The sequence below is a fragment of the Lynx canadensis genome, chromosome B3 (genome assembly GCF_007474595.2).
Source record: "Lynx canadensis isolate LIC74 chromosome B3, mLynCan4.pri.v2, whole genome shotgun sequence".
Taxonomy (NCBI): Eukaryota; Metazoa; Chordata; class Mammalia; order Carnivora; family Felidae; genus Lynx; species Lynx canadensis.
In genome coordinates this window covers 27,344,445-27,367,693 of record NC_044308.2, presented here as the reverse complement: position 1 = coordinate 27,367,693, position 23,249 = coordinate 27,344,445, and the positions used below count along the sequence as shown (strand labels likewise).

Here is a 23,249-nt window from a genome sequence, read left to right as displayed (position 1 = left end):
AGGTTTTCATGGGAATATGAATGTGCTTGACTTTGCAGGGTTGCCCTGTACCCCACTGGAGCTGGTGGTGTATGCTCCTTGCTAACCTCTGTAACATCTGTGACATTCCAGATGACCCAAGGGGTTTGAGATCAGGCTTTTTGAAATTGTGTGGGAAGTGTGCCATGTTGCTGAGTTTTTCCTTTCCTTGTATACTTTTTAAACTAGATGATCTCTTCTGAAGATGCCATGACCCCCTCTGCAGTGACCCCATCTGCTTCCTCAGCTTCTTCTAGACCATTTATCCCAGTGACGGATGACCCAGGAGCTGCCAGCATCATTGCAGAAACTATGACAAAAACCAAAGAGGTCAAAGGGATTTCTTCTTTAACATTTTATTTGGAAATAATCTTAAATGTACACAAAAGTTGGAGAAATAGTACATAGAAATACAACACATTATACTACCATATACCGTTCACCTAGGTTCTCCAGTTGTTGGCATTTCTGAACCATTGTGGGGGAGCTGTAGGGCACAATCCCCTTTCATCCTCAAGGCTTTAGTGTGTATTTCCTGAGTGTCAGGGCATTACATTGATCCAGGATTACTTTCTAATCCATAGACTTAATCAGGTCTTTGCTCATTGTTCCAATAGTGTCATTTATGGGTTTAGAACCCATCTCAGGGTTGGGTGTTGTCTCTTTAGTACTCAATATGGGACATTCTTTAGTCCTTCCTTTTGGCTGAAACACCATACGAAGGATGTAGAGTTCTTTTCATTGCACCCCTCTGGGGTATGTGCATTGTTGATTTGCTGCATTACTAGTGATACTAATTCTTATCACTTAAGAGTATCTGCCAGGTTTCTCTACCAGAAGTTAATAAGAGTGTATTAGTAATTATTCATGAGGAGATACTTTGAGACTGTAAATACCTGTAAGTACCTTGTTCCTCATCATATTTTTACCCACTAGTTTCTAGTATCTGTTGATGATTCTAGCTGAATTCGTTATAACTGTGTTGTCACATGATGATTTTTCAGATTTCATCATTCCTTTTGGAATATAATTGTTGCTGTTCTTCTGTGAGAAGCTCCCTTCTCATCTTTGTCTGTCTGTCTGTCTACGATGATATAAAGTAGGATGGGATCCTACTTAATGACATACATTACTATCCTCATTTGACACCCCAATTATCCTAGACTTGGCCCTTGGGAGACCTTTTTGGCTGGTTCATTTGTCCTGACATGTCCCCATAATTTTTGAGCACTTCCTTACTTTTTGGTACAACAGTGTGTTCTGGACTTATCTTTCATTTGCCCTGTCCCTGCTCTGGAATCATCCATTTCTCCAACGATCCCTGATTCCTTTTAGTAGATCATAGAATTTAGAAACAAGATCTGGAAACTTGGTAAGTTGACTGCTATCGGATGTTCTTGGTTTACACCTTCTCAGCAAACATGCACGCATCTGAGCATTTTTTTTTTCTCATTTAGCATCTTATCTTTATAATAAACACCATGAGGGGTACCTGGGTGGCTCAGTCAGTTAAGCGTTCCACTCTTGATTTCAGCTCAGGTCATGGTCTTGCAGTTCATGAGATCGATCCCATGTCAGGCTCTGTGATTGCACCTTGGAGCCTGCTTAGGATTCTGTCTCTCCCTCTCTCTACCCCTCCCCCACTTGTGCATGTACTTGTACACTCTCTCTCTCTCTCTCAAAATAAGTAAACAAGAAAACCCCCAGCAAAACCATGAGTAGTTCAAACCACTATTTCAGCTTAGAATAAAAACCAAAAACCATTTTCAGTTTTAGTCCAACAACCACAGGATTTATCTTTGCTCTCTCCCTTTCTGTATTTAAAGTATATAATCCTTTTATTTGTTGCTGGATTGATTTGCTCTTTTGTTGAGGGTTTTTATAGCTGGTATTCATAAAGGATACTACTAATCTATAGTTTGCTTATGATGTCTGCCTGGTTTGTGTATTTGAGTAATACTGGCCTTAGTGGAATGAGTTGGGACAGTGTTCTTTTTTACTGTTTCTTTTTTAGAATAGTTTGAAGGGTTAGTGTTACCTCTTTAACTATTTTGTAGAATTTTATGTGTCCCTTTAACCTGTTCTCATCATTTTTTGCATGTTTCCTTGCTTTCTGGCACAACACACAGTTCTAGTCTCAACAAAATGATTTATCCTCCAGCCCAGAAATCAAATGTTTCTCTAGGAAGTCTTGGTTCTTTTCAGTGGAGAATGGCATTTAGAAGGCAAGATCTGGGCCTTCATGTCCTCATTTAAGTTGGAGTGTTGATGTTCTCAAGCATTCTTAGTGGACAGAGCTAGGGAATAAATGTGTATGTGTATGTATATACACACAATAGATATGTATTCTTATATTTATTTAACTATATACCTACATATCTTGAAAACCACTGGTTCACAACAGTACAATCAATTGTAATACCAACACAGGATTCATTCTTCTTTTCTCCCCCTCTGTATTTATAACTCTCTTCTCTGAAAGTGAGAAACCTGATTCCTATTATTGGCAGTTTATTTATTTCCTCTTAGGTAGCCAGCCTCCCATGTTGGCTGCCACACCTTGCCCCACATGGATACCCCCTTTTCTCCACACAGCTCCTGACACTCAAAACCAGAAGTCATCCCCAATGGATACCCCCTTTTTTCTGCACAGCTTCTGATACTCAAAACCAGTTTGACTTCTGCTCAACTGCTTGATTTGTGACCTCTCCCTCACCTCCCAAGCTGGCTTGCCAAAGCAGGGACCCATTCTGTCACACCAGCCACCCCCACATGTGGACACCCTCCCCACCCCCACTTAGGTGCTCCCTATGCTTGGCTATCTTACCCTGCTCACACTCTCTGCCTTCTTCTTTGGGGACAAACATGCGTTTTTTGTTTTTTTTTTTAAGTTTTTACTTAAATTCCAGTTAGTTAACAGTGTAATATTAGTTTTAGGTATAAATGATAGTGCTCATCAAACAAGTGTACTCCTTAATCCCCATCACCTACTTAACATGCATTATTTTCAATTACATTTGGAACTCTTGATTTATTATTCTATTACTACTGGTAAAAATATGTCCTATGGAAATTATTCTTAACCATCTGTGGTAATAAAAAGATTGCCATTTATAAATTAGGTGGCTAGACTCAGCTTCTCATACTTCATGATCTCCTATGGTGAAGGTTTAATGCAGAAATTATCCTGAATTATATAAAATTTTTGCTTTTAGGTAGAAGAGGGATTTCTTTCCTACCAGTTTATTTAAGAGACATAGGCACTAACCAGATTATACCCCTAAATTCCTATCATTTCAGTTTTAGTTTGAGTCATAAATAAATAAATAACATAAAATATAAATGTAAATAAATAATTTTCATATTAGTATTAGGTTAGTATTAATCACGTGTTAATATATTCCACTGAATGCTTTTGCTGCTCTTCAGTGAGTGAGATTCTGTAATGGCATCATTTCTGATGAACTACACTTAACGATTCTCTGGGTCTCCATGCAGAGGTAGGAGCAGGGTCCATTTCTTTAAAGGGAGGAACTGTGTTCCTAGCACAGAGAAGTATGGTGTCCAGGGCCTAAGTCTGTGGAATTTGCACATTGGGTATGTCACATTTCCCTTAAGTTTCCTATGTGGGGCTTGTGCTTCCTTTATCTCGTTTCTTTTTCTGGAAAGGTTGGCACTAGTTTTGCTGAGATCCAGAAAGCAGAAGAGAAAAGGAGAGGCACATCTGGGATCTTGTTCTTCCCCTAATGATCCAGACTCTGCCTGGGGAACTAGAAGGTCCTGTGTTGTCCCCCATTCAGCACAGGGTCTCAGTGATTCCCATTCCCTCTACGTTCAAAAGCTCTGCGATTTCCCACCTCTGATGGCTCCTTGTTCCTTTCTATAAGTCACACCCCACTACAACCCCCAAGAGGCTCTTAGGTGTTGGATAGCAGGCTGTGAGGCAGCAGTCCTGGATGGGACATCCTCACAAGGTCAGAGGCTGCCACAGGCAAATAAGGGGCTCATTTCACCTGCTACAGAGGAGGGAGAGGTAAATGATGACAGGTGTGGTATGTTCTAACTGACATACTGTGAATGAGAAGTAAGAGGAGAATATCTATTTTCATTTTCAAAGTACCCAAGGAACAAGAGATAATGGATACTGTGTTACATGCCAGCCAACAAGTCACTTTAAAGCGATTTAGAGATTCTAGGAAAGAGTTATGTAGAGAATGTAGGCAAAACATGTAAAAGTACAAATTTAGTTGGTAGAAAATCCCCAAGCTTATCTTATGAATCAGGGAGGGGTAAATTGTGTATGTTGTGACTTCATTCCAGGCCGTCCACCTATGATTCGAATTTGGTCACAGTATAAATTGTCATTTATTTATAGTTTACACATGCCTTTTCATAGATATTATCAGTATTTTGTAAAATAGTTAATTGGTCTTGAAAGCATAGTACATGGTGGTGGAAATTTTAGAGGTCTGTCCTTTCTTAACCTGGCATTTCATGCTCTTAAAGGCTAAAGGCCTCAGAAAGTCCCTTATTCATCAGTAGTAGTCATGTATTCTTTGAGTTTATGGGTAAACTGGTGACTGTTTCATAATGTATCATTCCTCATTTTAATTGTTGGACTTTTTAGGATGTTGAAAGCCAAAATAAAGCAACAGGCCCAGAACCTCAGTCCTTGGATGAATTCACTAGTCTGCTCGTTGCGGATGACACTCGTGTCATGGTGGACTTGCTGAAGTTGTCCGTGTGCAGCCGGGCAGGGGACAAGGGCAGGGATGTGCTGTCAGCTGTGCTGTCTGGCATGGGTACTGCATACCCACAGGTGAGCCATGTGATGGGTGTCGTGGGCTCCTCTCTGAGGGATATGCTACTGTTGACATCACACCTTCTCTCGTGCTTGATTTTATTCTAGGAGATAGCAGTTCAGAAGGACTCCTTGTAAACAAGCCCTTTCTCTGTTCTGTGTGCTGTGGTTGTCCTCACTGTGCCTTCTGACATCATTTTGGTATTTTTTGCCATTTAGAAATTTCTGATTTTTATGAAGTTGGATCTGCCAGTTTTTTTCATTGATGGCTTCTGGATTTTGTATTATGCTGAAAAACTGCTTGCCTGTGTGACATTATTTAAAGAAAATTTCCCAAGTTTCTTCCAATTATTTTTATGATTTCATTTATTATATTTACATTTTTGAGCCATCTGGGATTTATCTTGATATAAGGGACAATGTAGGGATCCAACTTTATTTTTTCCTAGATGGCAAACTTGTTGTCTGACAACCATTTATTGAATAATAATAAAAATCCATCCTTTGCCCAATGATTTGAAAAACATTTTAATCATATTTTAAATTCTTGTATATATTTGGGTCCATTTATGGACTCTTCTGTACATTAACCTATTATGCTTTAAAATAGTTTTAATATTTGGTAACATGGGGTCCATCAGGATTTTCTACTGTGGTGGCTAGCTGAGCCATCCAGTATAGTGGCTTCCAGTCACATGTACCTGTTGACCACTTGATGACTAGTGCACCTGAGGAACTGAAGTTTTCATTTTATTTAGCTTTAATTTAAATGTGTATAGCTACATGTGGCTAGTTTAGGGTATAAAGTCAGCATCATATCAGTACATCTTAGAAATTGGATTGATCAGTCCTAAAACTTTTTGGCTTCCTAATGACTCTTTTATTTATCAATGGCCTTCTGCCTTTTTAGAACTGGCCACATCAGGGAGTCTGATGCCATGAACTCTGTACAGAAATGTAACCTGTGTTTTTCTAGACCTTATATCACTGCCGCCCAAATGAGAAAATACTTAAGTGTGGTTGAGTGGTCTTGAAAACATAGTAAATGATTTGGTAGTTAGTAAATTAAATGGTTTGGGGCTTGTTATTTCTTAATCGTATTCAGGAAGAACAAGAGGTAGGTTTCCTACTTTCTAGTTTTTTAAGGCAAGGTACTTGGCACAATTCTGAGAGATTGAATCAAGATGAATTGCCACAAGCAAAAGCTTTTTGTTTTTTGTTTTTTTTGTGTTTTTGTTTTTTTCACAAGTTTATTGCATTTGTGAGAGGAAAGGATATGAATGAGGACATGGATTTAAAGTAATAATGCCCAATATTTAGTACACACATATCTGCCAGGCCCAGTTGTAAGTGCATTCTCAGTATAGATGGTAGATGTTCTCTGTTTACAGATGAGGAAACTGAGGCTCTGAGACGTTGTCCACTGGCTGTGGACACTCAGGTTGCTGGTGGGTGGGAGAAATGGGACTGGACCCTGAGTGCTCTGAGGGAAAAGCCACATCTGTGGTGCCTGTGTCACCCTCTTCTTGTTGACCTCTCCTGGGGGAGTGATGGGATTTTCAGAGGAGGATTGTGAAGCCCAGAAAACTCCTGGTGGACTGTGTGGTAGGTGTTTGATGCTCCCAACATGTGTGTCCCAGTGATGCACACTAGGTTTAAGGGGAAACAGAAGCAAAGATAGGATTGTCTTCAGACTATCCTGGTCAGGGGCAAGATGCTGGTCCTGTGTCACCCCAACCTAATATTTGGGACTCTTAAAAGAGAGATGTCTGAATTTATAGTCCTGTTACCTAGATAGCAGTGATATTAGTTTGTCATTAACAAAACTATTTACTAAGCTAATCTATTTGTTATCTAAATGTGAGGAAAAATAGAGGAGAAAAATCATTTATTCCTGGAAAGTATGGAATACACAATAGTTTTTTCTCTAAATTTCAAAAATTTTCAGGCTCTTACTGCTACAATAACATATTCTTATTTGTTTTTAAAAATAGAAATCAAAGAGTTTATAATCACCAGTATTTACCACTTCAATGGTGTGAATCAGTAAAATTTTAAAATGAAATAAGTATTGGGGAGCCTGGGTGGCTCAGTTGGTTAAGCATCTGACTCTTGATTTTGGCTCAGGTCACAATCTCATTATTCACAAGTTTGACAACTGCATCGGGCTCTGTGCTAACAGTGCAAGCCTGCTTGGGATTCTCTCTCCCACCCTCTCTCTCTGCCCCTCCCCTGTGTGTGTTTTCTCTCTCAAAATAAATAAACTTAAAAAAAATGACATAAGGACATTATGGATTGTTCAGAGAAGATGGCATTGGGGCTGACCCTTAATGTCCTGGGTCAAGGGAAATCCCACTTATGTTTGTGCTTGTAGCTGTTTGTTTCAGGTATTATGCTGCTGTTTGATCTGGGTGGCTTGATTGTTCCTATCTATTTCTGCCCCCTCCTGTTTGAACCCCAGTGACTTCTAGGATCTTGGTCATTTTTATCACCTTTCTGCTCCTGCCCTGGATATTTTTGTTCCTGAGGCAGATTTTTTCCTCACTAGGAAGTAATCTTGTCTTGGTATAAAAAACTGTTGTGATCACACTTTCATTGGTTGGCACATATTGAGTGTTTTGTGTATGTGAGGCAGCTCCCAGCTACTTACAAGCTTCACAGCACCTCTGAGGTCTGTGCTATCTTGATTTTATAGATGAGGGAACCAAGCCCTGATTTAAAGTAGATTTATCAAATTCTGAAGTCCTATCCTGGTGCCCTGATCGTGTCCCTGCTTCCTCCCCCAGGTGGCAGATATGTTGCTGGAGCTCTGTGTCACTGAGTTGGAGGATGTGGCCACAGACTCGCAGAGTGGTCGCTTGTCCTCTCAGCCTGTGGTGGTGGAGAGTAGCCATCCCTACACAGACGACACTTCCTCCAGTGGAACAGTGAAGATACCAGGTACTCAGCGCTGGCCTAGGGGGAGGAGGGGGGAAGAATCTCTGCCTATAGAATAGCTTCATTTCTATAATTGTATCAGAAGTACACCATTTTATAGAAAAGAAGCTACAGAATTGCTTTAGAATTATTTCCCAACTTTTTAAAAATACTTTTTTTCTCAAAATAAACATGATACAGAAAACCATGCAGAATGAATGTTTAGCTTAACGATTATCAGGTGTGGTTGCCATAGTCACCAAAACTCAGATCTAGAAGAAGTCCTGTGCCAGTTTCCAGAAACTCTTTCTTGTGTCCCCACTAAAGTGATTGCTGCCCGCCCTTAGAGATAATGCTGACTTGTATTTCTGGGCAGTTTCTGTTACCCAGGTGTGTACCCTCTTCTAAGTCTCTTTCTAATTAATAGTTTCTATCTTTTAAGTTTCTTATTGTAACTTGAGTTCTTTCCTTGATTTTCTTTTTCCTTTTTTTCAACAGTCTATGTGTTGAGGAACCTCAGCCTTTAACCCATTGGTCTTCCCTGCAGCCTGGATTTACATACTCCTGCTGCACTTCAGCCTATTCTTGATCCTTGTCTTTCTGCAAATTTCTCCTGATTCAGAGTTCCAAGTAGTTCAGACCTTTGGCAAGACCATTGGTGGTTGTGTCCCTGTGCCTGCTTGTCTTTCCTTATGTGATGTCAGCAGCTACTGATACTCAGAGCCTGAGGCCATTAATCCATTGGGGGTTGCAAAATGGTGCTATTCTAATTGTTCCATTCTTTTCCTGTTTATTAACTGGAATACTTTATAAAGAGATATTTCCCCTCATCCTTTAGTTAGTTATCTAGGGGTGCTGTTTGCATAAGCAAGACAGGATTAAAAGCTTTCTTCTATTTATATTTTTAAGAGGATGAATTGATTCCCTATCATTCTTTGAAGGTGACCAGAATTTTTTTTTCTTTTATGTTGTTATGAACTTATGGATTTAAACATATATGATGGGCTTTAATCCCTTGTGACTATTATTCTGTTGAAGCTCAAATTATCCCATCTCTAGATATCAGGAACCTCTTCAATTTGTTCCAGAAATGACATTGGTGATCCATTGATAACCTCCATGCAGTCTGGTATAATAAGATGCTTTGGGCTTGTCATGTAGTTTCTGCCCCCTACCTGGAATCTTCCTTGGTGTCTTTCAGTGGAGAAGGCATTTTAGATTACTGGGCTGTCATTGTTTCTAGACCTTTTCAATAGACAGAGGTAGGATGAATGGTTGGGCAGTCCCCTTTCTTTTGAGTTCATACTGATACATTGGATTCAAATTCAGAACTGCAAGGTTTCTATTAACCTCTAACATTACTTCTGTGTTTTCTTCTATACTGAAAATCTTGATTAGATAAGGGATGACAGAATTATAATATCTCAAAATTATTCATTTGCTTTATTTCACATTTCAGAAACAAGAGACTAAGGATTCAAATCTAATATAAGCAAACATGAATATAGTTCCTGAAATAGCAAAAAAAAAATTTGGCTTATTCTGTCTTCCTTCTCCCAACTTTATTAAAATGTGATTATACTGTATCTACCAGAGCATAATAACCATTACATACCGTACTTCTATTCAATCTTCATTTAGTTTTATTTTTACTCTGTTAATGCTCACTTCTAGTCCTTTGTCTCTCTCTCTTTTTTAAAAATATTTATTTATTTTGAGAGGGAGAGAGAGAGTGTGTAAGCAAGGGAGGGGCAGAGAGAGAGGGAGAGAGAGAATCCCAAGCAGGCTCTGTGCTGTCAGCTTAGAGCATGTCATGGGGCTAAATCTCATGAACCATGCCATGACCTGAGCTTAAATCAAGAGTCGGTCGCTCAACTGACTGAGCCATCCAGGGGCCCTATCTCTTTTTTCATTATGATTGACTGAAGCTCACACTTTAGTCAATTCTTCAGTGGGCTCAGGATAGCAGCCCTGGGATCGGCTTGTCCATGACAGTTTGTGCTCAAACTTGAAAGTTAGGTTTTCTTGGTAGTAAATTTTTGGATCACCTATTCTTCCTCTGTGAAAGTGTGATGGTGGTAATCTGTTTTTCCACTTATGTATTGTGCTTTGTTTCAGTAATTTTACTAGAATATGTTTTCAAATGGTTATTATAGGCGGTATTCACAGATAGGTGGTATGTTCCTTTAAAATGCAGTTTCAGACCTGCAGTGCAGACCTGTTGTGTTACAGTTTGTACTGTTTGTAATCCCTTAGCCCTCTTTCATGGACCCGTGATCATCATCGTGTATTAGATACCTTTTAGACTCCATGTTAACTATTGCCTCTCAAATACTTCCTACCTTTCTCTTTTTCTTCTTTTTCTCCTTCTGTTTGTTTTAAAGCATCATCTATTTGTGTTCATTTACTCTTATGCCCTTTCTAATTTAGTCTGTATTTAAATTTTTTTTTAATGTTTGTTTTTGAAAGAGACCAAGTGTGAGTGGGGGAGGGTCACAGAGAGAGGGAGACACAGAATATGAAGCAGGCTCCAGGCTCTGAGCTGTCAGCACAGAGTCCAATGAAGGACTTGAACTCATGAGCTGTGAAATCATGACCTGAGCTGAAGTTGGATGCTTAACTGACTGAGCCACCCAGGTGTCCCACTCCAGCTTGGTAATAAAACTTGAAGTCCGGAATTGTGATGCCTCCATTTTTGCCTTTCTTTTTCAAGGTTGCTTTGGCTATTCAAAGTCTTTTGTGGTTCCATATAAATTTTAGGATTGTTTGTTCTAGCTCTGTGAAAAATGCTATTGGTCTTTGGATAGGGATTGCATTAAACGTGTAGATTGCTTTGGGTAGTATAAATATTTTAACAATATTTGTTCTTCCAATTCATGAGCATGGAACATCTTTCCATTTCTTTGTGTCTTCAGTTTCTTTTGTCAGTGTTTTATAGTTTTCACAGTACAGGTCTTTCACCTTTTTGCTTAGGTTTATTCCTAGGTATCTTATTATTTTGGGTGCAATTGTAAATGGGATTTTTTTTTAAATTTCTCTTTCTTTTGCTTCATTATTAGTGTATAGAAATGCAACAGATTTCTGCACATTAATTTTGTATCCTGTGATTTTACTGAACTTATTTATTAGTTCTAGTAGTTTTTTTGGTGGAGTCTTTAGAGTTTTCTATGTGAAATATCATGTCATCTGCAAATCAGAAAGTTTTGCTTTTTTTTCTTGCCCATTTGAATACCTTTTATGTCTTTTTGTTTTCTGAATGCTGTGGCTAGGACTTCCAGTACTATGTTGAATAAAAGTGGTGAAAGTGGACATTCTTGTCTTATTCCTGACTTTAGGGGACAAGCTCTCAGTATTTCCTCATTGAGTATGATGTTCGCTGTGGGTTTTTCGTATATGGTCTTAGTTATGCTGAGGTATGTTCCCTCTAAACCTACTTTTTTGAGAGCTTTTAGCATGGATGGATGTTGTACTTTTTCAGGTGTTTTTTCTGAGTCTGTTGAAATGATCATATGGTTTATATATCATGTTGATGAATTTGTGAATGTGGAACCATGCTTGCATCCTCAGAATAAATCCCATTTTTTGTGGTGAATGGTTTTTTTAATGTAATGTTGAATTTGGTTTGCTAATTTTTTGCTAATTTGGTTTTGCTATTTTTTTGAGGATTTTTGCATCTATGTTTATCAGAGATATTGACCTGTAGTTCTCTTTTTTTATGTGGTGTCTTTATCTGGTTTTGGTATCAGGGTGATACTGACACCATAGAATGAGCTTAGAAGTTTTCCTTCCTCTTCTGTTTTTTGGAATAGTTTGAGAAGAACAGGTATTAACTCTTTTTTAAATGTTTGGTAGAGTTCACCTGTGAAACTGTCTAGTCCTGGACTTATATTTGTTGGGAGTTTTTTGATTACTGATTCAGTCTCCTTGCTGGTAATTGGGCTATTCAAATTTTCTATTTCTTCCTGTTTCAGGTTTGGTGGGTAATATGTTTGTAGGAATTTATCCATTTTTTTCTAGGTTGTGTAATTTTTTGGCATATGGTTTTTAATAACATTCCCTTACAATTAAAAAAATTTTTTTTTACTGTTTATTTATTTTTGAGACAGGGAGACAGAGCGCGAGTGGGGGAGGGGCAGAGAGAAAGGGAGACACAGAAATTGAAACAGGCTCCAGGCTCTGAGTTGTCAGCACGAGCCTGATGCGGGGCTCCAACCCATGAACCCTGAGATCATGACCTGAGCTGAAGTTGGACGCTTAACTGACTGAGCCATCCAGGCGCCCCTCCCTTACAATTTTATATATTTTTGTGGTGTTGGTTGTTATTTCTCCTCTTTCATTTGTCACTTTTTTTTATTGGAGTTCCTTTTTTTTTTCTTTGATGAGTCTGGCTAGAGGTTTATCAATTTTGTTGATCTTTTCAAAGAACTAGCTCCTGGTTTTATTGATCTATTCTATTGTTTTTTTTAGTTTCTATATCATTTATTTCTGTTCCAATCTTTATTATTTTCTTTCTTCTGCTGGTTTTACATTTCATTTGTTGTTCTTTTTCTAGCTCTTTTAAATGTAAAGTTAGGTTGTTTTTGTGAATTTTTCTGTTTTCTTCATGTAGGCCTGTATTGCTATAAACTTACCTCTTAGAACATTTTTTCCCCCAAAGTTTATTTACTCATTTTGAGAGAGAGAGTGAGCATGAGCAGGGAGGGGCAGAGAGAGAGGGAGACAGAGAGAGAGAGAGAGAGAGAGAGAGAGACCCAAGCAGAGAGAGAGAGAGAGAGAGAGAGAGAGAGAGAGAGACCCAAGCAGGCTCCATGCTGTAAGCACAGAGTCAGATGTGGGACTTGAACCCACAAACTGTGAGTTCATGACCTGAGCTGAAATCCAGAGTCGGATACTTAACCAGCTAAGCCACCCAGGCGCCCCGGATTCCATGTACTTTTTGATTTCTTCTTTGATTTCTTGGTTAACCCATTTGTTTTTCAGTAGCATGTTATTTACCCTCCGTGTATTTGTAGTTTTCCAGACTTTTCCTATAATTGATTTCTAGTTTCATAATGTTGTGATCAGAAAAGATGCATGGTATGGCTTTGATTTTCTTGAATTTGTCAAGGCTTGTTTTGTGGACTACTCCGTGATCTATTTTGGAGGATGTTCTGTGCCCTCCTGAAAAGAACATGTATTCTGCTGTTTTTGAATGGAATGTTCTGAATATATGTGTTAAATTCATCTGGTCCAGTGTGTCATTCAAAGCCACTGTTTCCTTGTTGATTTTCTGTTTGGATGATCTGTCCATCAGTGTAAGTGGTGTGTTAAAATCTCCTAGTATTAGTATGTTACTTTCAATTAGTTTATGTTTGTTATTAACTATTTTATGTATTTCAGTATTCCTGTATTGAGTGCATAAATATTTACAGTTGTTATATCTTTTTGTTGGAGTGTCCTCTTTAATATTGTAATGTGTCTTTCTTGGTATGTTGTTACAGTCTTTGTTTTAAAATCTACTTTATCTGATATAAGTATTGCCACTTTGGCTTTCTTTTGACATCCATTTATATGATAAGTGTTTCTTCCCACCCCCACCCCCCCCCCCCGTGTGCGGGTGTCTTTAGGTCTGAAATGAGTCTCTTGTAGGCAGCATATAGATAGGTCCTGTTTTTTTGTTTGTTTGTTTTGTTTTTTATCCATTCTGACACCTTGTGTCTTTTGATTGGAGCATTTAGTCCATTTACATTCAAAGTGATTATTGATAGATACCTATTTATTGCCATAAATTGATTGTTGTTTTGCAGTTGTTTCTGAGGTTTTCTCTGATCCTTTTTTCTTTCTTCCATGGTTTGCTGGTTTTCATTAATGATATATTTGAATTTCTTTCTCTTTATTCTTTGCATATCTATTAGTAGGTTTTGATTTGTGGTTACCATTAGGTTTGTATATAACATCTTCTTTTTTTTTTTTTTTTTTTTATGAAATTTATTGACAAATTGGTTTCCATACAACACCCAGTGCTCATCCCAAAAGGTGCCCTCCTCAATACCCATCACCCACCCTCCCCTCCCTCCCACCCCCCATCAACCCTCAGTTTGTTCTCAGTTTTTAACAGTCTCTTATGCTTTGGCTCTCTCCCACTCTAACCTCTTTTTTTTTTTTTTTTTCCTTCCCCTCCCCCATGGGTTCCTGTTAAGTTTCTCAGGATCCACATAAGAGTGAAACCATATGGTATCTGTCTTTCTCTGTATGGCTTATTTCACTTAGCATCACACTCTCCAGTTCCATCCACGTTGCTACAAAGGGCCATATTTCATTTTTTCTCATTGCCACATAGTATTCCATTGTGTATATAAACCACAATTTCTTTATCCATTCATCAGTTGATGGACATTTAGGCTCTTTCCATAATTTGGCTATTGTTGACAGTGCTGCTATGAACATTGGGGTACAAGTGCCCCTATGCATCAGTACTCCTGTATCCCTTGGATAAATTCCTAGCAGTGCTATTGCTGGGTCATAGGGTAGGTCTATTTTTAATTTTTTGAGAAACCTCCACACTGCTTTCCAGAGCGGCTGCACCAGTTTGCATTCCCACCAACAGTGCAAGAGGGTTCCCATTTCTCCACATCCTCTCCAGCATCTATAGTCTCCTGATTTGTTCATTTTGGCCACTCTGACTAGCGTGAGGTGATACCTGAGTGTGGTTTTGATTTGTATTTCCCTGATAAGGAGCGACGCTGAACATCTTTTCATGTGCCTGTTGGCCATCTGGATGTCTTCTTTAGAGAAGTGTCTATTCATGTTTTCTGCCCATTTCTTCACTGGGTTATTTGTTTTTCGGGTGTGGAGTTTGGTGAGCTCTTTATAGATTTTAGATACTAGCCCTTTGTCCGATATGTCATTTGCAAATATCTTTTCCCATTCCGTTGGTTGCCTTTTAGTTTTGTTGGTTGTTTCCTTTGCTGTGCAGAAGCTTTTTATCTTCATAAGGTCCCAGTAATTCACTTTTGCTTTTAATTCCCTTGCCTTTGGGGATGTGTCGAGTAAGAGATTGCTACGGCTGAGGTCAGAGAGGTCTTTTCCTGCTTTCTCCTCTAAGGTTTTGATGGTTTCCTGTCTCACATTTAGGTCCTTTATCCATTTTGAGTTTATTTTTGTAAATGGTGTGAGAAAGTGGTCTAGTTTCAACCTTCTGCATGTTGCTGTCCAGTTCTCCCAGCACCATTTGTTAAAGAGGCTGTCTTTTTTCCATTGGATGTTGTTTCCTGCTTTGTCAAAGATGAGTTGGCCATACGTTTGTGGGTCTAGTTCTGGGGTTTCTATTCTATTCCATTGGTCTGTGTGTCTGTTTTTGTGCCAATACCATGCTGTCTTGATAATTACAGCTTTGTAGTAGAGGCTGAAGTCTGGGATTGTGATGCCTCCTGCTTTGGTCTTCTTCTTCAGAATTCCTTTGGCTATTCGGGGCCTTTTGTGGTTCCATATGAATTTTAGGATTGCTTGTTCTAGTTTCGAGAAGAATGCTGGTGCAATTTTGATTGGGATTGCATTGAATGTGTAGATAGCTTTGGGTAGTATTGACATTTTGACGATATTTATTTTTCCAATCCATGAGCAGGGAATGTCTTTCCATTTCTTTAAATCTTCTTCAATTACCTTCATAAGTTTTCTATAGTTTTCAGCATACAGATCCTTTACATCTTTGGTTAGATTTATTCCTGGGTATTTTATGCTTCTTGGTGCAATTGTGAATGGGATCAGTTTCTTTATTTGTCTTTCTGTTGCTTCGTTGTTAGTGTATAAGAATGCAACTGATTTCTGTACATTGATTTTGTATCCTGCAACTTTGCTGAATTCATGTGTCAGTTCTAGCAGACTTTTGTGGAGTCTATCGGATTTTCCATGTATAATATCATGTCATCTGCAAAAAGTGAAAGCTTGACTTCATCTTTGCCAATTTTGATGCCTTTGATTTCCTTTTGTTGTCTGATTGCTGATGCTAGAACTTCCAGCACTATGTTAAACAACAGCGGTGAGAGTGGGCATCCCTGTCGTGTTCCTGATCTCAGGGAAAAAGCTCTCAGTTTTTCCCCGTTGAGGATGATGTTAGCTGTGGGCTTTTCATAAATGGCTTTTATGATCTTTAAGTATGTTCCTTCTATCCCGACTTTCTCAAGGGTTTTTATTAAGAAAGGGTGCTGGATTTTGTCAAAGGCCTTTTCTGCATCGATTGACAGGATCATATGGTTCTTCTCTTTTTTTTTTGTTAATGTGATGTATCACGTTGATTGATTTGCGAATGTTGAACCAGCCCTGCATCCCAGGAATGAATCCCACTTGATCATGGTGAATAATTCTTTTTATATGCTGTTGAATTCGATTTGCTAGTATCTTATTGAGAATTTTTGCATCCATATTCATCAGGGATATTGGCCTGTAGTTCTCTTTTTTTACTGGGTCTCTGTCTGGTTTAGGAATCAAAGTAATACTGGCTTCATAGAATGAGTCTGGAAGTTTTCCTTCCCTTTCTATTTCTTGGAATAGCTTGAGAAGGATAGGTATTATCTCTGCTTTAAACGTCTGGTAGAACTCCCCTGGGAAGCCATCTGGTCCTGGACTCTTATTTGTTGGGAGATTTTTGATAACCGATTCAATTTCTTCGCTGGTTATGGGTCTGTTCAAGCTTTCTCTTTCCTCCTGATTGAGTTTTGGAAGAGTGTGGGTGTTCAGGAATTTGTCCATTTCCTCCAGGTTGTCCAATTTGTTGGCATATAATTTTTCATAGTATTCCCTGATAATTGTTTGTATCTCTGAGGGATTGGTTGTACTAATTCCATTTTCATTCATGATTTTATCTATTTGGGTCATCTCCCTTTTCTTTTTGAGAAGCCTGGCTAGCGGTTTGTCAATTTTGTTTATTTTTTCAAAAAACCAACTCTTGGTTTCGTTGATCTGCTCTACAGTTTTTTTAGATTCTATATTGTTTATTTCTGCTCTGATCTTTATTATTTCTCTTCTTCTGCTGGGTTTAGGCTGCCTTTGCTGTTCTGCTTCTGTTTCCTTTAGGTGTGCTGTTAGATTTTGTATTGGGATTTTTCTTGTTTCTTGAGATAGGCCTGGATTGCAATGTATTTTCCTCTCAGGACTGCCTTCGCTGCGTCCCAAAGCGTTTGGATTGTTGTATTTTCATTTTCGTTTGTTTCCATATATTTTTTAATTTCTTCTCTAATTGCCTGGTTGACCCACTCATTCGTTAGTAGGGTGTTCTTTAACCTCCATGCTTTTGGAGGTTTTCCAGACTTTTTCCTGTGGTTGATTTCAAGCTTCATAGCATTGTGGTCTGAAAGTATGCATGGTATAATTTCAATTCTTGTAAACTTATGAAGGGCTGTTTTGTGACCCAGCATATGATCTATCTTGGAGAATGTTCCATGTGCACTGGAGAAGAAAGTATATTCTGTTGCTTTGGGATGCAGAGTTCTAAATATATCTGTCAAGTCCATCTGATCCAATGTCTCATTCAGGACCCTTGTTTCTTTATTGACCGTGTGTCTAGATGATCTATCCATTTCTGTAAGTGGGGTGTTAAAGTCCCCTGCAATTACCACATTCTTATCAATAAGGTTGCTTCTGTTTATGAGTAATTGTTTTATATATTTGGGGGCTCCGGTATTCGGCGCATAGACATTTATAATTGTTAGCTCTTCCTGATGGATAGACCCTGTAACTATTATATAATGTCCTTCTTCATCTCTTGTTACAGCCTTTAATTTAAAGTCTAGTTTGTCTGATATAAGTATGGCTACTCTAGCTTTCTTTTGGCTTCCAGTAGCATGATAAATAGTTCTCCATCCCCTCACTCTGAATCTAAAGGTGTCCTCAGGTCTAAAATGAGTCTCTTGTAGACAGCAAATAGATGGGTCTTGTTTTTTTATCCATTCTGATACCCTGTGTCTTTTGGTTGGCGCATTTAATCCATTTACATTCAGTGTTATTATAGAAAGATACGGGTTTAGAGTCATTGTGATGTCTGTATGTTTTATGCTTGTAGTGATGTCTCTGGTACTTTGTCTCACAGGGTCCCCCTTAGGATCTCTTGTAGGGCTGGTTTCGTGGTGACAAATTCCTTCAGTTTTTGTTTGTTTGGGAAGACCTTTATCTCTCCTTCTATTCTAAATGACAGACTTGCTGGATAAAGGATTCTCGGCTGCATATTTTTTCTGTCTAGCACACTGAAAATCTCGTGCCAAATCTTTCTGGCCTGCCAAGTTTCAAAAGAGAGATCAGTCACGAGTCTTATAGGTCTCCCTTTATATGTGAGGGCACGTTTACCCCTTGCTGCTTTCAGAATTTTCTCTTTATCCTTGTATTTTGCCAGTTTCACTATGATATGTCGTGCAGAAGATCGATTCAAGTTACGTCTGAAGGGAGTTCTCTGTGCCTCTTGGATTTCAATGCCTTTTTCCTTCCCCAGTTCAGGGAAGTTCTCAGCTATTATTTCTTCAAGTACCCCTTCAGCACCTTTCCCTCTCTCTTCCTCCTCTGGGATACCGATTATGCGTATATTATTTCTTTTTAGTGTATCACTTAGTTCTCTAATTTTCCCCTCATACTCCTGGATTTTTTTATCTCTCTTTTTCTCAGCTTCCTCTTTTTCCATAACTTTATCTTCTAGTTCACCTATTCTCTCCTCTGCCTCTTCCATCCGAGCCGTGGTGGTCTCCATTTTGTTTTGCATTTCCTTTAAAGCATTTTTCAGCTCCTCGTGACTGCTCCTTAGTCCCTTGATCTCTGTAGCAAGAGATTCTCTGCTGTCCTGTATACTGTTTTCAAGCCCAGCGATTAATTTTATGACTATTATTCTAAATTCACTTTCTGTTATATTATTTAAATCCTTTTTGATCAGCTCATTAGCTGTTGTTATTTCCTGGAGATTCTTCTGAGGGGATTTCTTCTGCTTGGTCATTTTGGATAGTCCCTGGTGTGGTGAGGACCTGCAGGGCACTTCCCCTGTGCTGTGGTGTATAACTGGAGTTGGTGGGCGGGGCCGCAGTCAGTCCTGATGTCTGCCCCCAGCCCACCACTGGGGCCACAGTCAGACTGGTGTGTGCCTTCTCTTCCCCTCTCCTAGGGGCGGGATTCACTGTGGGGTGGCGTGGTCCGTCTGGGCTACTTGCACACTGCCAGGCTTGTGATGCTGGGGATCTGGCGTATTAGCTGGGATGGGTAGGCAAGGTGCACGGCGGCAGGGGGGGCAGGCTTAGCTCGCTTCTCCTTAGGTGATCCACTTCAGGAGGGGCCCTGTGGCAGCCGGAGGGAGTCAGATCCGCTGCCGGAGGTTTGGCTCCGCAGAAGCACAGAGTTGGGTGTTTGCGCGGAGCGAGCAATTTCCCTGGCCGGAACCGGTTCCCTTTGGGATTTTGGTTGGGGGATGGGCGGGGGAGATGGCGCTGGCGAGGGCCTTTGTTCCCCTCCAAACTGAGCTCTGTCGTCCGGGGGCTCCGCAGCTCTCCCTCCCTTTGTCCTCCAGCCTTCCCGCTTTCTGAGCAGAGCTGTTAACTTATGACCTCCCAGACGCTAAGTCGCGCTTGCTGTCGGAATACAGTCCGTCAGGCCCCTCCGCTTTTGCAAGCTGGACTCGGGGGCTCTGCTTGGCCGGCGAGCCGCCCCTCAGCCCCGGCTCCCTCCCGCCAGTCCGTGGAGCGCGCACCGCCTCGCCGCCCTTCCTACCCTCTTCCGTGGGCCTCTCGTCTGCGCTTGGGTCTGGTGACTCCGTTCTGCCTATCCTCTGGCGGTTTTCTGGGTTATTTAGGCAGGGGTAGGTGGAATCTAAGTGATCAGCAGGACGCGCGGTGAGCCCAGCGTCCTCCTACGCCGCCATCTTCCAACACCCCTTCCTAACATCTTCTGCGTATAAGCAATCTATATTAAGTTGATAGTTGTGTAAGTTTGAACCCATTTTTTTCTCCTCTCTCCCCCAATGTTTTAGTATATGGTGTCATATTTTACATCTGTTTATATTGTGAATACCTTGACTGATTTTAGTTGTGTCATTTTGTTCCCCCAGTCTTTGGGCCTCTTTCTGAGTTGTTTGCTCTGATGTGAGTGTTACCTAGTTGTATCTGTGGGGTAGAGTGAATTTAGGGTTTTCCTATCTGCCTTCTTCCCCAGAAGTGCCTATCATTTCTACTTTTAAAATATATATATTACGAACTTAGCCATTTGTCTCTAACTCCAGGCCATTCTGGGTCCAACCACCTAGTCACATCCAGTTTATTATATGAGCACCATATATTAGTGGGCTGCTCATGTTCCCACTTCTACACCTAACCTTCTGTGTCCTCCAGAATCATCTCCCTACAGGACATCCAGAGATGCTCTCTTAAAACCACCCTGTGAACCACCCCAGTCAGAACATGCTGGTCCTCTGCTTAAAACCCACCAGTGTATCCCTATAACCTTAAAATAGGAGCTGAACTTCTCTAACCATGGCCTGTACAACTTTGTATGAACCCTGATCATACAAATCATTCCTTTCTCCCTCGTTGTCTCTCCCTCCTGGCGCCTCCTCGTCATCTTCTTTCCTAGTCCTGAAATATATTCCAGGCTCAGGATATTTGTCTCACTTCATATTTGCCATCTGCCTGAAATATTCTTCCCCTAGGCAATTAGTTACAGAGTTCTGACCATTCTCTTGTTCAGAGAATTTTTTCCTAACCATCATATGCAGAAACAGCCTTTCCCCAATCTCATTTCACACATGTCTTTCTTTATAGCAGTTTAAAGGGCATCATCTATTCCTTAATCTAGAGCAGACACTGACTACAATCAGTGTTGTATACATAGGGGGAGAGTGGAAATCCTTTTCCTTGTTCCAGTAGGGTGAATATATTCAGTCTCTCAGCATTAAATTCATTAACTATAGATTTTTCTTAAACGCCCTTATCAACTTGGGGAAGTTTCTATTCCTACTTAGTGGGGGGTAGTAGGTGCATTTTATGAATGAGTGTTGGATTTGGCAAATGCTTTTTGTGTGTTTTGTTACTCAGTAATGCATATTGCAGAAATCAGTTTTTGGATATTAAACTCACTCTAATCTTAAACAAATCACAGTTGTTCATAATGTATAATCTTTATTATATGTTACAGGATTTGGTTTGCTAATATTTTGTTAAGAATTTTTGCATCTATTTTCATGAATAGTATTGCCCTATAGCTTTCTTTTAGGTTTGTATTTTAAAATTTATTCATTTATTCATATAGCTTTTCTTTCTTGTGATAGCTTTGTCTGGTTTTGGTGTCAGGATAATACTGGCCTTAATACATGTTCCTTCCTCCTCTTTTCTCTGAAAGAGTTTGTGTAGGATTGACATTCTTCCTGTTGGGAACGCAAGATACCTCTCTTCCTGTTGGGGTCTGCAACTGATGAAGAATGGTAGGGCATGAGAGCTCCCCATTCTAGCCTCCTGACTTCATTTGAAATGAGCTTTCCTTTATTCAGCTTCACACATAGGTTTACCAGTTTATTATAAAGGATATTATAAAGGGTGCGGATGAATAGCAAGATGAACAGGTACATAGGATGAGGTCAGGAAAAAACCTGATACAGGGGCTTCTGTTGCTATGAAACTGGGGTATATCATCCTCCCAGCTTGGTGTCTTATCAAATCTTGCTATTCAGGAGTTTTTATGTATCTTAATCTACAATACCCCCTCCACCTTACCTCCCCTTCCCAGAGATCTCTTGGTGGTAACAAAAGAGCCAGCTCTCTAATCATTTGATCTTTCTGGTGACCAGCCCCATTCTGAGGTAATCTAGAGACCCCACCCTAAATTACCTCATTAGCATAAACTTAGGTGGGCTCAAAAAGGCTCCTTATGAATGACAAAAGACACTCCTAACAGAAAATTTCTAGGGTCTTAGGAGCTTTGTGCCAATGATGAGATACAAGATATGTATAATAAAATACATATTTTATTATAACACAATAGTGATATTCCTTCTTTTTTTCCTGGTTTTGATCATTTGTATCTTCTACATTTCTGCCCCCCCAATCAGTCATCTTGAAAGTTTATTTTGTTGATCTTTTCAAAGAACTAATTTCTGGTTTCATTGACTTGTTTCTCTCTTCAGTTGTTTTTCTGTTTTCTCTTTTACTGATTTCTATTCTGATCTTTATAATTTTCTTCCTTCTGCTTCAGGTACAATATGTTTTTGCTTTTTGTTTTTAGTTTTTTTAAGGTAGAACCATAGATTATTGAGACCTCTTTTCTAATAGAGTTTGAAGTGACAGATTTCCTTCTAAACACTGCTTTGGCTATGCCACATAAATTATGATAATGCTGTGTTTTCAAGTTTTGTTCAGCCTAAATATTTCCTAATTTCTTTTTTGAGATCTCTTGTTTGAACCATGGATTATTTAGAAGTGCCGTTTAAGTATTGGAGGTTTCCCAAATTTCCTTCTTTTGTTGATTTCTGATTCAATTCCACTGTAGTTATACAATTATGGTTGTAGTTGTTCAGTCATACATTGAATGATTTCACATCTTTTAAATTTATTGAAACTTGTTTTATAGAATGTGGTCTATCATAGAGAATGTTTCATGTCTGTTAATAGGAATGTACTTTCTTCCTTTGTTGGGGGAGTGTTCTGTAATTATTATCTGTAAGGTTAAGATGATTGGTAGTCCTGTTGAAATGTGTAGTCTTACTGATTTTCTTTCATTCATTCTGTCAGTTCTGGAGACTTGGATATTGAAATCTTCAGCTATAATTGTGGACTTGTCTACTTCTTTCATTTCTATCAGCTTTCCATTCATATATTTTGGAGCTTTGTTGTTAGGTGTGCATACCTTTGTAATTGTTATTTATATCTGATGTTTGACTCTTTTTTCAGTGTGAAATGTCCCTTTTTGTTTCTATTAACATTTCTTGCCTTAAAGTCTGTTTTGTGTAATATTTGTATAGCGACTCCATTTCTTTTACGGTGATTGTTTCCATACTAGATTTTTTTCCATCTTTTTACTTCGAACTTTTTTTTGTCTTTGAGCCTGGGTTTGTCTCTGGTTATGCGCCTTTTAGTTGCATCTTGCTTTTTTCATCCAGCAATCTCTGCTTTTTGATTGAGATGCTTAGGCCATTCATATCTAATGTAATTATGGCTTTGGTTGGATTTACATCCGGCATTTTGCTATATTTTCTCTAATGCCTGTGTCTTCTTTTGTTCTTCCTTTAGTGCTTTCTTTTGTGTTAAAATTTTTTCGTGTGTAACATTTTAATTCCTCTGTTGATTTTCAGCCACTTTTTTTAGTGTTTGCTCTAGGGTCTAAAATAAGCATTTGAATATATCACCATCCACTTCATGGTTAATATCTTAATTCTGGTAAAATGTAGCAACTTTGCTCCAGTGTAGTTCTATTTCCTTTTCTCTCCTTTTTGCTGTTATTGTCATATATGTTACATTTATATATGTTAGAAATCTGTGCCACATACTTGTAACTATATCTGTTATACATACATGTATATGGT

At 39.2% G+C, this 23,249-nt stretch overlaps 1 protein-coding gene across 5 annotated transcripts in view; it reads left to right on the top strand.

Annotated features, from left to right (window-relative positions):
• Nucleotides 1-23,249, top strand: part of HERC2 (HECT and RLD domain containing E3 ubiquitin protein ligase 2) — a 289,146-nt gene that overhangs the window by 226,516 nt on the left and 39,381 nt on the right. For all 5 annotated transcript variants that reach the window (XR_003969350.1, XM_030317589.1, XM_030317587.1 and 2 more), the window contains 3 exons: nt 208-348; nt 4,646-4,837; nt 7,606-7,759. Coding sequence is in view for 4 of the 5 variants with exons in the window: in XM_030317589.1 (XP_030173449.1) it covers nt 208-348; nt 4,646-4,837; nt 7,606-7,759 (487 nt within the window). In the remaining variant the exon portion in view is untranslated. The remainder of the gene's footprint in view (nt 1-207; nt 349-4,645; nt 4,838-7,605; nt 7,760-23,249) is intronic.